This window comes from Poecile atricapillus, chromosome Z (assembly GCF_030490865.1).
Source record: "Poecile atricapillus isolate bPoeAtr1 chromosome Z, bPoeAtr1.hap1, whole genome shotgun sequence".
Classification (NCBI taxonomy): domain Eukaryota; kingdom Metazoa; phylum Chordata; class Aves; order Passeriformes; family Paridae; genus Poecile; species Poecile atricapillus.
This window is the reverse complement of record NC_081289.1, coordinates 46822789-46837417: the sequence shown is the minus strand read 5'-3', so window position 1 is coordinate 46837417 and position 14629 is coordinate 46822789. Positions and strand designations below refer to the sequence as shown.

At 37.0% G+C, this 14629-nt stretch overlaps 1 protein-coding gene across 6 annotated transcripts; it reads left to right on the top strand.

The window, feature by feature from the left end:
- Positions 1 to 117: 117 nt before the first annotated feature.
- On the top strand, positions 118 to 13715 carry LOC131573514 (interleukin-1 receptor-associated kinase 4-like). Of its 6 annotated transcripts, none has more exons than XM_058827527.1 (11): positions 118 to 176; positions 414 to 583; positions 1624 to 1769; positions 2087 to 2284; positions 3009 to 3169; positions 3798 to 3862; positions 4104 to 4218; positions 6196 to 6305; positions 9417 to 9600; positions 10395 to 10457; positions 12019 to 12258. In XM_058827527.1, the coding sequence occupies exons 2-11, from the start codon at positions 423 to 425 to the stop codon at positions 12256 to 12258; spliced, it is 1443 nt and encodes a 480-aa protein (XP_058683510.1). In that variant the 5' UTR covers positions 118 to 176; positions 414 to 422. The 6 variants fall into 6 exon arrangements, with proteins under 6 accessions (XP_058683510.1, XP_058683509.1, XP_058683511.1 ...); XM_058827526.1 differs by having other exon boundaries at positions 141 to 243; XM_058827528.1 differs by having other exon boundaries at positions 146 to 186.
- Positions 13716 to 14629: the final 914 nt, after the last annotated feature.

Genomic DNA, 14629 nt, shown 5'->3' with positions numbered 1-14629 from the left:
CGGCCAGACATGGGGCGCGCCGGGGGCGGGGCCCTTTCGGCCGCCTATGGGAAGGCCAGGTGGGAGAGCGCTTCCGCTGTGTCCTCACCGCGCCGGTGACATCAGAGGCACCGGGGGATGGGCCCGACTCCCTTAAAGGGGAAGCGTTGAAATTGGGGCGGGGAAGCGGCGCGGCGGTAACTCCCGGTGGGAGGCGGGGCGCGTGGGCCGGGGGATCGGGGGCGCCGCGGCCCGGAAGCGACGGTGAGGCGACTCCGGGAGGCCGCCGCTGCGGGGTGCAGGGGGCGCTCGCAGCCGGGAATGGTGGGCGGGAGCTGCGCCGCCGGGGGTGGCCGGGCCGGGGGGCGGCTGTGGCGCCCCGCTGGGCGGCCGCTTCCCGGCCAACCGCACGGGTAACCCCTGTGTCCCACCAGGAGCGGAGGATGGGCGAGCCCGTGACGGATTCCACGTACGTCCGCTGCCTGAGCTACGGGCTCTTGAGGCGGCTGGCAGAGTTCATCGACCCGCAGGAAGGGTGGAAGAAACTTGCGGTGGATATAACCAACCCGTCCGGTGAAAGCAGATATAGCCAAGTGCATATAAGGTCTTACATATACGTCCGTAACGTTAACTCGTGCATTACCCGTTCAACACAAATACCTTGTTAATCCTGTTTTCCACCCCGTTACTGTAATTTGCTGCACTTTGTATGCCGGTGGGCACTTGGGTTTTACAATCCCGTTTCCTTAGGGGCCGCAAGGTAATTACTCCTAATTGTTCTGCAACTCAGTTTTTAAGTAAGCCTCAGAAAATTGACTGAAGAAATTAGGATTAATTAGAGCTACAGACATGGGTATTTTTAGCAATATAGCAGCGGCTGCATAACTTTCTGTACCCTAAAGATTATTAGACGTTGGTCTTACTGTGCCCAAGAGACTGCTAGAGTGTAACTCCCAATTGACTCTTTCCAAGAAAATGCCCAACAAATGTGGGGAGCCCGAGGCATAAAGCTAACAAGTTTACGTGAGAGGTAATGCTCGCAATATTTTATGAGCGCCTCATTGCTTGAAGGGCTTGTTGGATCCTTGTTGAAGCTGTTTCAAAGACTGAGGTTTTTTGATGTTGTATATATCATCTTGGGTTTTCAGTCTTTTCTAGTGATAGTAGGACTAAATCTTTGTTTTTCTTTCAATAGTAGTACTAACTCAGAATACTGGATCTAATTTTCTTCTTAATGCCCATCACAAAATATTCAAAATGGAGTATGAATGCTAAATTGATGCAAAGCAATTGTTTCTGCCATTTGAGCTGGGTCTGACTTACTCTCTGTCTCTAGCTGACATTCTCTTCTCTGTTAGTCCAAGGTGCCAATATATTATGGATCCTAGATGAATAGCTGAAGCCATGTATATGTGTATTTCCCATAGTTTTTCCCATATTTTGCATGGTGTTCCCACGGTTTTAAATGTGTTTAGGTTTTTTTGGCTGTGTTTTCAGAAGATTTGTGATTTTTGCAGTATGTTCAATTTTTTTTTTCAATATGGATTTTTATTTTTTGTAATTTGTCTTTGATCTCTTTCCCTTCATGCTTCTTGATGTAATTTTTTCTTTTTTTTGAATATTGATTTTAACTTATCTTTTAAGGAGATTTGAGACATTTGTACAAATGGGAAAGAGCCCCACATGTGAATTGCTTTATGACTGGGGAACCACAAACTGCACGGTTGCTGATCTTGTGGATCTGCTGATTAGGAATCAGTTCCTAGCACCAGCAAGCCTTTTGCTTCCAGGTAACTGTTACTCTTGTACATTTTGTACTGTGTTCTCAGTTTTCTAAGATGCTAAAGAGCTTCACACTGACTTAAAAATCAGAAAGGCTTAGGTTAAAATAACCCAACGTGAATATATTTTCCACTTTCTATCACTTGCAGTAACACTTTAAATAAGAGTTTCAAGTTTCAATGAGAGTGCTGGAGTTTACACATGGTAGCAGACTATAACCTGGTGATACATGTCTACTCATTTTCAAAAATACTGACATTAATATTACTTGTTTTTTTCTCTGGCTCTTAATGTAGTTAACACTTTTTCTAAATTCCCTTTTCAGAAGCCGTAAGGATGCCAGAAGAAGTTACATTACCTCTTTCTTCACAGGAAACCTTGCCTATACATGAGAAACAACTACCTGTACAGGAAATAGACGTGGCATCTGTAAAGCTTGTTTTAACTCAGAGTACTGAGAGGCAGCATTCAGAGTCTTCCTACTTAAGTGAAGAAGACTGCAGCTCACAGTCCAGTAACACAGGTAGATGTTTACTTTGGTAGAATTTAGTGCTGGTTTTTTTGCTGATCAGTTCTTCAGCCCATGTGAAATAAGTCATAGCAGTGCATGAGAGTGATGACTCTATTTCTATCATGTGCATCTATGGGAAAGAGCATCTTGCCAGTAAGTCACCTAATTTGATGGAAAACTTAACTGTTAGTTAAACTGCTGTTTCTTTTTTGCCACACATAATCCTGTTGCCCTTTTCCAATACTTATTTTAGCATCTCGTGCTTTAAAACTAGATTTTATATGTCAGAAATGACTGAGAATCTGAAGAAAAGATGACTAAAGAAGGCATTTTAGGAAAGTGTGTGGTTGAGCTATTCCTTCCTAAAGGTCTACTTTTGGGTTGCTGCCAGAAACATGATGTAACCTTGGCGTATTTTTTTAAATATAAGGCAGTCTGGCTCTCTCTGTGATCTGCTATACATCTAACTTCCACTACCTGCATCACAGGTATGAATCCAATATACAATCAGATGTGTGCTACAGTGCTAGTTGTGAAGAAAATTATGCATATATAATTATATGCGTTTATCTGCCTTTGTTTTGTGTTTCTGGTATCTTCATCACAGAGCTGGATGTAGGACTCCACTGTGTCAGGTTTTGTGTGATAACACGTTTTTGTTTTAAGAGAACTGAAACAGAAAACCTTGTTCCTTAAGTGAAAACATAGTTTTGTGCTAAATGGCAATGTCTTTCAGATTTTCAGAATTTTTTGTTTCATGACTTGGAAAGCATTACAAATAATTTTGATGCCCGACCAGAATCAGCTGGAGGTAATAAACTGGGAGAAGGTGGCTTTGGCATTGTGTTCAAAGGCTACATCAATGGCAAAAACGTGGCTGTCAAGAAACTCATTGCTGTGAGTTGTCCTGGGAATTTTTCATTTTAATGACTGTGTACTTTATAGTATCGACTTGTTTACCTTGTTTATTGTGAAAAGTGCTGAGTGATACATTTCAAAAAGTGTTGTCACTATGTTACACATTAGTTGGATTAAGAAATTTATCCTTAGTCCCGTCAATGTTGTGAGTCAGCACAGTCGCAGGAGCTAATTCTTCCCTTTTCCATAGCTCTCCTTTGAGGGGCTAAACACGTTGTTGGGAAGACCAGAGTGCTTCCTTAGTTGTTTTCCCCTTACCCTTCAGAAGTGCCAGAAGAGAAGGGGTCCTAAGGAAGCTTCCATTTCAGATTAGGATGGCTGAGATTCACAAGCTAAATATGTATTGTCACAGAATTTTAGTCTTCATACCACTGTTTTGTGTGGATATTGAATTTTGCTGACTGCTGAAACTAGATCCATTTATCTAGTTATACAGTGTTCCAAAGGATTTAAAGTCATGTTCTGATATTTTATTTTAGAACTGAGTAGAACGTGTATTGTGAAAAGTTAACTAAGAGAGGCTTACAATTCTTTTTTTTTTTTTAATGAACAACTGTGCATTTTATTATGAACCAGTGATGTTAATGTCAAATACTTCTTTTTATAGATGGTTGATGTTAGTGTTCAGGATTTGAAACAGCAGTTTGAGCAAGAAATAAACATAATGGCAAAGTGAGTACATCATTATACAATTTTTGTCTTTCTAACATAACAGTTTGCATATTAACTGAAAATGTTTCTTATACAGCACAATCACATTTTGTTTGTTTTAAAGCATCACCACACAAACCTGGCTTTGTGCATTAGAGGTGAAACAAGTCATTGGGAATCAAGTTCCCTCTGCCTTATGTTTTCCTCAGATGTTGAGAGTCTTTCAGAGCAAATGTGGACAGGTATTTTTCTTTTGCTATAGGTGTCAGCATGAAAATTTAGTAGAATTACTTGGTTTCTCAAGTGACGGTGCTCAGCCATGCCTGGTGTATGAATACATGCCCAACGGTTCATTGCTTGACAGACTTGCTTGTCTGGTAAGTGAAATCTTTTCTAGCTTCCAATTGCCTTACTTTGCTAAGGTATAGGAATCTGTGGAATGTCTTTCAAATGGAACTCAAATGCAATGGCCAAATGATGTTTTACTACTTTCTTCTTGTGTTCTAATAACAAGTATTCTTCCAATAAGATTTTACACAAACATTTTAGATGGATTAAAGTCAAATCAGGTTGACAATACAACGTCATGTACTGGTACTTGAAGCATCACAGAGGCTTAGACTGACTATGCCTGTGTGAGGCTGTGCAGAGGGTGCTGCAGTCTTGTTCCCAGTTCTGATGTTGGCATGTTCTCTGCTGGTTCCTGAGATTCTGTGCTGTGAAATTGACCTTTGTTCATTGTCCTTGTGATAGTGGTTATAATACAATGCTCCTAGTCTGCTTGTCTCTTTCTGAAGTGCCTAAGTAAATGTGAATTCCATTTTTAAAAAATATTATTTTGTGTAAATGCTTCTGATTTAATCTTCTAGCCTTGGCCTTAAGTAAATAATAAGTTGCTTTGGTTTGTTGAGACAACTCTGTGTATCAAGGACACATAGTCCAATAGTAAGCGAGACAAGGCAGTGTTTGTTTTAATTTGTTGAAGGAGTTAAAAAAATCTGCTTAATACTAAGCAATTGCAGTTTCTGAGATTGTAATCTGGTGAACATTTTAAATTGGTGCTACTTCAAACCACCCTTGTCCTCAGACCTAAAATATTTGGCTTGCTTTTTTTTCTGCATTGATTCTCTGATTGTACTGTTTCAAGCATCTATCGGCTGGGAAAGGTCTGGAAAAGGGAACTGATCAGGCTGATGAAGTAATACTTGGTGAAAGATTTAATTTTCACCTGGAGACATTTCCTTCGTAGGGCTGCACAAATATTTCTGCTCCAGTGGGAAGGAAGTGGTGCTATGATGAGAATGAGTAGCAGTACCTGGGCAAAGGGCTAGCTCAGTTAGGACTGCTGTCTCAGTTTGGATTGATTAATTTGCTTGCATATGCTGCTACATGTGCAATTATTTTGTTTTTTTTAACTGAATCAGTGCAGAAGAGAGACATCTTAACTAAGGATAGTGCAAGTTTATTTGTAGAAATGAGCAGTGCTTAACAAGGGTGTGTATGAAAATGTTCATCCATGTAACGGGCTGTTATCATCAAGTGAGCTTAAAAGATTGGGGATAATTGCAAGGTGAAGGAGAAATCGGAGTCCTTTAGAAGGAAGAGACAAATTTATGATATAAATCAAGAAATCTAAATCAGAATCTATAAATTAGAAAGAATCTCTAATCAGATCAGAGATGTGAGTACTGTAGTTGAACATATGTTCTTGCTGATGACTTGATTTTGTGCGTTCACTGGATGTGTTTGATGCACAGACTCTTGCTTGTATCATCTTATGTCTGGATGTTGAGCAGCCAAGGGAAGTGGTAGAATGGTGAGATACTGTAATCCACTTCCTTTGGCCCCTAACAAGATTAAGAGCTGGTTTTGAAATGTAGGTGTACTTATTTCTAAGGTTTAGTTAGTAGCATGAATAAAGGTAAGCTCTCAAGAAATCCAAAACCACTGGAAGATTGACTTCTTGTTGTTAATAAAAGCTTTGGATTGCTTTGAATTACTTGCTTCGGCTTGAAGGCTCTGATATCAGTGCTAGTACAAAGTGGGAGTTGCAGAGATAACGGATAGCAGCTGGCCTTGGAGGGTCAGACTCAAACCAAGAACATTTTTTGCAACTGGCAACTTAATCTAGGGCAAAATGCAGGGAAAAAATGTACTGTGACAAAAGCATGCATTTCTGCCCAAGTAAGTTAAGAAATGTATGCTGGTAGTGTTTTTAATTATCTACTTGAAAACAATAAAACATAGCAAGAAGTCACTTTTGGGTTGTGGGGTTTTTGTATGCTTGTTTTGATTTATGTGAACGTATATATATTTTTCAGATTTTTACTTGCCTTTTCTTCTTCTTAATCTAGGATGAAACTCCACCAATTCCTTGGAATATGAGATGTAAAATTGTTCAAGGTACAGCAAATGGCATCAACTTTTTGCATGAAAATAATCATATTCACAGAGATATTAAAAGGTAAAAGCTGCAGACTATTGCTGGCTGCATTTTCACCTTTTCATCTTTCTTTTTTCTTTTTCATCTTTCCCCTGTTAAAGTAATTTTATAGAGAGCAAACTACAAAAAGCATTACTTCAGTCAAGGGCACAATCTTCTGCAAGTGACATCCATCACCACAATCTTGTCTGTGTCACAAGGACATGACCAGTACAGACTTCTGAAGATAATTATGGGGTTAGGACCATAGAATTGCTTAGGGTGGAAAAGACCTTTAGCATCAAGTCCAGCCATTAACCAGCACTGCCCTGTCCACTGCTAAACCATGTCCCCAGGTGCCCACATCCACATTTCTTTCAAATATCTCCAGGGCTGCTGACTTCACCACTTTCCTGGGCAACCTCTTTCACTGCTTCACTTGGTGAAGAAATTTTTCCTAACACCTAATTTAAACCTTCCATGGCACAAATTGAGACCATTTCCTCTTGTCCTATTGCTTTCTACTTGGGAGAGGAGACTGACCCCCACTTGGCTCCAGCCTCCTGTCAGACAATTGTAGGGAGCAATAAGGTCTCCCCTGAGCCTCCTTTTCTTCCAGCTCCCTCAGCTGCTGGACAGCTTTCCAGCCGTGAGATTTGGCATTGTAATTGTAATTTGTGTTATAAATGTAATCTGTAAATTGTAAATTGCATCATAATCTGTTACTTTCATATAGTTGAGTGCCATGAGAACACACAAAATTCTGTTCTTTAATAACTGCTTCTAATGGAACTGCTGTTGAACAACAATTAATCTTTAAATATGGAATTTTTCAGATAAAAACACACTTTTTTTTTCCTAGAGCACTTTTTTGGAGTGTCTCCTTTGATTTGCTTCTATTTTTTTATAATATATATGTATGTATATATATATGTATTTTATAATATATGTATATGTAAAGTATATATATTGAAATATATATCTTATATATATGTGTATGATGTATATGTTTGTATATATATGCATAAAATATACAGTAAAATTACTTCAGTCAGGTTCATGAAGTTCAAGATTCTTCTATGATAATGAACGTTCATTGTTTGTTGTACCAGAGTTTGTTTTTTTTTCCACGGATATCAGAACTCAGACTAAGTGAGGGTTTTGTTGTAGACTTTGGTTGGCTTTTTCTGGTGTTTTTGTTGTTTGTTTCCCATTTCCTGCTACAGTTTACTGTATTGTATTTTTTAAAAAGCAGCCCAGATCTTTGAAGTAAAGCCCCTAATGCCTTACTCCTTCTGAGGGTAAAGAAGGAGCAACTGACCAATTAAGTGTTATGGATGAATGTTTCAGTAGCTTTCTGGCTTCTGGCAACTCTGCTAAATACAGGCAACTTCATTTTTGTAACCTTTCAGATTTTGGGGAGCAAGCTTTTGCTTCATCTGCCTCATGTATGTGCTTGCTGCTTTGACAGTTTGTTTCTTCTTTCTTCCCTGCTTAAGCCTCTGGAGAAGTGTAATGACTGGAAGGGATGCACTTGTTACCTTACATTGCCTCTGCCCTTCTAACTGCTGTGAGTTGATCATTCTAGAAAATCGGGGTTTGGGTTTTTTTTTTGTTTGGATAACATTTTGCAATTTTTTGTGTGAATAGTTAAGTAGATTTGATTGGTACTATTAATAGTGCTGCCATTCCCAGATAACACTTAGATGAAGAGACATCTAAGAAGATTAACTTCAGTCTTCATTTTTCTGTGACATGTAGAGACCTTTCATAAACACACAGGCTCTAGAACAACTTCTCTAGGCTAGAGGGGATATGGTTTAATGTGTGTTCTCACAGCTGTTCATAGTTTTTTGAATTGGTTATGCCTAGGAAGTACTTCAGTTCTCTTTTGAATCTTAAAAGTTGCAGTAAAACTTGCATTTGTTGTGTTCTTTTTGGTGTACCCCCAAAAAATGACCACTCTTTGGACTTGACTCAAGTTGATAAGAAGCTGACATTTATACATTTCTGAAGTTGTGATCTTGTTCTCTTTTTTTATTTTTATTTTTTTTTAAGAAGTGGAGCTTTAAACAGGAGACCAGTTGGTGGATGATGCCTTGACAAGTGTTTGGCCTTCTGTAGTGGTCATATATCTAGCATTACTTACAGCAGTTCTAATATCAAGTGATCCATTGTAATTTACAGCTGTATTGATTTTGTTCAGGTTTGGTGAAGAAGGGGAAGTTAGAAATATAACTTTCTAGTAAGTGTTACATGTTCTATTAGGCCGTGTGGCTTTCTTATAGTTCCATTAAAGGGATCAGAAAAGAAGGATTTCATAAATATTAAATCAAGTTATTTTAAAATGGTTCTTAGTGGTACAAGTTTAAAACCCACTAGATTTCTGCTGTAATTCATTCCACTCTGTATTTTATGAAAGCGTTAAGGACTTTGAGATGAGCCTCATTTGTCAGGGTTGCTTTTTTTTTTTAAGGAAAGTAAAAGCTGGAGGTCAAGTGAAAACACGGCACATACAATATTCTAGCAGTAATAAGTTTTCTGGTTTTCTTTCAAGACAAGAATGAGAGTATTATTATTCATTTGGCACATGAATTTATCATGGTTGACATAGTATTAGATAATAGATATAAAAACCCTGCTCTTGTTAGTTCTGAGAAGAGATTTAGACTATAAGAATTAAACTGTGATCCAGTAGAAGTTGAGCTAAGTATTTTCTATTGTGCCTCTTAAAGCCAAACCATAAATGTAACATAATTGGTCTGTTATAAGAGTGTTGTATTTCTAAGGTTTGGGGGTAGGGGGAGTGTTTAGATTTTTTCCTTGTGCTCTGTTGTTTTGCCTTTTTTTTTTTTTTTTGGCATGCGTGCATGCACATACAAGAGAAAACATGGATGGATCTTGCAGTCAGCTCTTCATTTATTTAGAGGAAGGAATTTGGAAATTGAGCAATTGCCAACAAAACTAAATTTACATAACTTGTTTTATGAAATACCTTTAGATTTTTATGTAAATAGCTTTCAGGATAGTCAAAATAGTAGTTTACATCTGGTTCCTGAAGAATTACTAGTCTGTCATAAAACCTGTTTACTGTACTGTTTGGAAAATTCTTTTTTCTTTTTTGTTTTTTCCCCTCCTTCCCCTCTCCACCAGTGCAAATATCTTATTAACTGACACATACGTGCCTAAAATTTCTGACTTTGGCCTTGCAAGAGCATCTGTAACATTCACACAGACAGTCATGACTGAAAGAATTGTTGGAACAGCAGCCTATATGGCACCTGAAGCTCTGCGAGGAGAGATCACACCAAAATCTGATATCTTCAGTTTCGGAGTAGTAAGTAGAATGTGGGCAATATATGACTTTTTTGGTAAATGATAAAAGCATACAAATAGAGTATCTAAAATAAAATTATTACTCTGGTCTATAATTTTTCTTTCTCCCTGTAGATATTTTCTTAAGATAGTGTTTCTAAACTTTGACTGTGTTAAAATCATTTGAATATGTTGATTTGCTATGTGAAGGACCAGACTAAAATAATATTCCAAGTTCTAGCTAAATGTGGTTTGAAGTGGTGTGGAACATTGTTTTGCTTGCATGGTATTGCACGAAAGTGTAACTCAGGCTGAAAAAGAAGAAAATAATCCAAAAATGTTTTATTGTATTCAGCAATGATAAACTGCAAAAATACAATGCCTATGTTGGATTTGCCTTAGAGCTGAGTACAAAAAAGACATGAGCTTAATATTTGGAACAAAAATGAATCCATTCTGAACAGAGCCAAGACCCTACTCAATACTGACTCACTTCCTTCATAGCATTTAGTTTAATGGGAAGGTAGGCCTAACACTATGTTTGAATAGTTTGGAAATCTTCAGTCTTGCTGTGAAGGAACACAATGTAGAGTGAGAATAACTTGTGTTAAAATTTGTAAGCCGTGCTGCTAGTAACAGTTAATGAAAATAAAGGCAGGAACAAAACCAATGAATTGTATAGAAAAACTTTGGAGAAACACAGATCCTGAAAGTATTTGTTGACAGGCTGGAGGTCAAGCTCCTTTTTTCAAATAATGTATGCTAAGTGTTACTCCGTGCTTCATTTTCTGTTCTGATCTTTCTTCTTTCTCCTAGGTGTTACTAGAAATAATAACGGGTCTTCCTCCAGTAGATGAAAAGCGGGAGCCACAGTTGCTGGTATGTTCTTTATGTTTTCTCCTTCCCTCCAACTGCTCCAGGATTACTTTATATGAAATCCTAGTCAGTTAACAGGTTCTGAGACAATCAAATTAGTCATCAAAATATGTAGTTGTGAAAACGGCTTTTTTTGTCAATGTTTGTCTTAGAGGTGAGGCTGAAACTTTTATCTCTTGGCTGGTAGATTTGTTCATCCCTTAAGGTCATCATCTCCTAATCTGATACTGGAATTCTTTGTTTTGGTACTGCTTCTTATTAAAATACCATTGTACTCTGTTAGCATACTCCCAGATACCCTGGTAATTCCTCATTCCCTGAAACATGCCGAATTGTTCATCTCTTGTTTGTTTATTGTTCTGTATCAGTTTCCATCTTCTTCAACTTTAGTAACAATTTGCAAGTGCCATATGCTTTTAACCTTAGTGAAGTTTGAAATGTAAGGGCTTTTCTTGCACAGTAAGAGTGGGTTGAATTTTCTTTACTATTCAGTTAGTAATTCAGTTGACTGATTAGGAAATTAATGTCTCAGAGTTCACTCTCTTGAATTAAAAACCTTACAAGACTTTTCATAATTTAGCTTTTCACATAGCTTAAAACTAAGTTCTGAACTAGTTAATCCAAGATTTTCCTAGAATACTTTTTACATAAAGACCAATTTATTTATTAAGTATGAAATAACATGGAGGTCTGGATTGATTTTGTTCCATACTGTTTGGAGCAGTATAAATCACTTTCTTCCAAATATTTAGGAATACCAGTGTAGTATTAGTAGATTTTTCTTGTCCTTCTAAGCTATATCTTCTGGGGTTGCAGAAAAATTGTTGTGTTGAGCTTTTAAACACCTTGGAGAACTCAGGTTTTTTAAAGTGGGCTTTTTCAGAGATAGGATCTAATAAGGAATATGACTGGTACAGTTTATCTTTGTAATGTATTTTTGGGACCATAAAGAGAATGGTCAGTGTCAGACCATATGGCATCCTTAGCTTGAAAGGAAAATTTTGAGGCAGTTGAATGTTGGTCAGCAATTTCAGACTGACCCATAGAGGGAGATGATCTGCCTCTACTCATTGCCTCATATTTATTCATTTATGCTTCCTCAAACAGTATGTGTGATTACAGATAACCCACTTCAGGTGTGTTGGAACTGAGGCCTTTTGGTTTAAACTAGTCAGATTTAAAATTTGATTTCTGAATAGAAGTTTCCAGTAGATACCACAGTCACTGAGACTGGAGACAGAAGTTTGGTTTACAGAAAGAGACTTCATAAACGTGATTAAAAAAATTATACCAACTTAAGATTGCATATTTGTGGGTTTTTAAGATATTCTATTGATTGAGCCTCTTCTCCTACAAAAGAAACAAGACTAGAAAACTGAGCCTCGAAGTGGGAGGCAGTTAAATCTCTATGATACAGCTTAAAGAAATTTTCTTTATGGTGTTGTGGTAATTAAAATTATATGGAATAAAAATAACTAATAAAAAATAATAGTTCATTTACACTCTCACATGCTGTTCAGATACTTAAAATGTTATCTGCTTGTTGGTTCAAAATCTCTTGTAGTTAAGTATAAAAGACGAAATTGAGGATGAGGAAGCAACTATTGAGGATTATGTTGATGAAAAGATGAGTGACTGGGATGTACCTTCAATTCATAAAATGTATTCAATTGCTGATCGGTGTCTGAATGACAAAAAAAACAGAAGGCCAGACATTAAGATGGTATGTGGTCCTTCAGATAAAAGGCTTATTTTGGGGGGGTGGGTGGGTGTGTCCCCTGCATATGGTTACTGTATCAATTAATTACATTTCTGTCTGTTGTCTTCCAGGTCCAACAGCAGCTCCAAGAGATAAAAACTTCATAATGTGTTTCTTCTGACACACCAGTGTTTCTGTAATAGAGACACTAGTACCAAATTATTAATTAATATTTAGTGCAACATTATCAGTGGTTCTGCTTTCCAGAACTTTCTAGGCACATGTAAGGTGAGTTGTTGGCCTGTCAACAGCTCTTTCACGTATGTTTAGTCACTGAGCCCTTAACATGAGAAAACTCTTTCTTGTATTAACAAATTGCAGTGCTGTTACATCATCTTCTCCTGCAGCTTTTTAAATGCATTTCCATATTATAATCTATTTGATTCTTTTTATTTCCAAATATCTAGTATGTCTGACAAAAAGGCGTTTGGGTAACTGGGCAAAATTCTGTTTTTTGCAAATTGCTTTCTTGATCAGGTGTACTAGACCTGTGTCTGTTGAAGACAAAACCATTTAATAGATATAATGGTACTTAATGTTGTCTTTTTGGGAAATGACAATAATGTTACCCATTTAAAACAAGTGTCTACTTAATATTTTAGCTTGAGAGTTCATGTTAGTGTGAATGGTCTGGTACTGTTTGTGAATGTTCTCAAGTCTTTTTGGTATTAGTTTTAGGCAAATAAATACTGCACGACATTTTCTAGGTTGTTTTTTTAATTTCAAGGATTCCCAAGCAAAATAGTTATCTTGCTGTGCAGATGCATTTACACTTGCAAATGCTTTCTTGCAGTGAACTCTATGATGACAAACGATTTAATTTTTATTCACAGGAAGACTCTTAGCTACTTTGACTATTTTAGGAGGATTGAGTATTTTTAGTACTTTAGGAGAGAAGTCCATATGGATTATAAATACAGATGGTTGCTTTTCTTAAAGGGGTCAGAATAGTGATGTGAAGACCAATTCCACGTTTTACTTAGTCAAATAATTAAGCTATTTTTAATGTATATGTTTTATATATATGTATGTATATTAACTAAATACAAAAATACACTTCAAAAACTCTAAATGGAAGGCTTTTTAAAATAGAAACATTGACAAATCAAAGCAGACTAAAAATGGAATGAAGGTGATTATTAAGACTCCAGATACTTTGGACTAAGTATGAATATATTACCATTGTAAATGAAAGATGTTATTTTCATATAAACTCATTTTGCACCTTGTGAACTTTCTTAATAGCTTAGGGATAGGAACATAGTCTGGCCTACAGTTAAATTTGGAATTCTATGATTATGTGTGACTTCATTCAGGAATATATATTTGTTGTAGGAAGAATATGATTTCTAATGTAATGATATCATTAGAATTCTAGCTATTAATTAATTTTGTATTGCCTTTTCAAACTGCTGGCTTAATTTAGAAAGAAGCATCTACCTAATGGCTTCTAGCTTTTTTTAGTATAAATTGTAGAAACCTGTAAATATAAATAAAAATTCTGCATTATTACTTCTTTATGCTGTTAAAGCCTTGAGCCTTGGAAATAATCATTTTATGTTCCTTGCATTTCTGTTAATAACATTATGGTAACCTTACAGCATGGAATAAAGCTGTACATATCTGAACCTGGAGAAAAAAGCTTCTAGAAAGCTAAATTAGAATAAGATCTGCTGAAGCCGTTCTTCAGTTTTAAGCATCTCCAGCTGTTATGTGAAGGTTTTTTACTAGATCATGTCTGCTTTTTACTATTCCTTGGAACTGGAATACAACTCTGTTGTTGTCCAGAAGTGTGTTTGCTGTAGCAACTGTCAGCTCTGTTCACCTCTGGTGTGCTAGAATGTTTTTGTTCATACACCAACTGTGATATTCTTCAGTGTGAGGAGAATCTCTACTACAAGGATGGGAGTTCCTGCTCTGTTATACTAGACCATTACTATTTGCAGTGTTGATCTCAGCAGTGAGGTTTTGGCAGTAGTTTTCCCTTCCTCACTAAAAATGAAGCATGTTAGCTACTGTTTCATACAATTTAGAAGAAAGTTTTGAACTTTAGTGAATAAAAATATGAGGGGTTAAGTAGGTAAAATTAGCTAACTTGTGTGGCAAGTTTGGGTATTTTTTAAAATACATAGGGGACAAGGAGAAAGGGAAGTTCTTTCTCACTTGATTTTTTTTATTTTTTTGGAGGTCTTCATACAGTAAAGTCAACCTCTCTAGACACTAACAGAGGATAAGAGTAGCTGACTTCAGTTTTTGTTCCCTGCAACAACCTTATCCTAGAATACATACTTGTGTTATTTACTATCAAAAGGCTTTCTAGGACACAGATCAGTAACTTGAGTCATTCAAGATATTTGTAATGGGATGATTTGCTTTCATAGAACTGGAGCTGAGAGAAATCCAGTACAGTTCTTGG

Bases quoted from the DNA above. Each gene is read 5' to 3' on its own strand.
- LOC131573514 (XM_058827527.1), top strand. From the start codon at position 423: ATGGGCGAGCCCGTGACGGATTCCACGTACGTCCGCTGCCTGAGCTAC. The intron at 584-1,623 runs GTCTTACATATA...TTATCTTTTAAG, and splicing joins TATAGCCAAGTGCATATAAG to GAGATTTGAGACATTTGTAC. The intron at 2,285-3,008 runs GTAGATGTTTAC...AATGTCTTTCAG, and splicing joins CTCACAGTCCAGTAACACAG to ATTTTCAGAATTTTTTGTTT.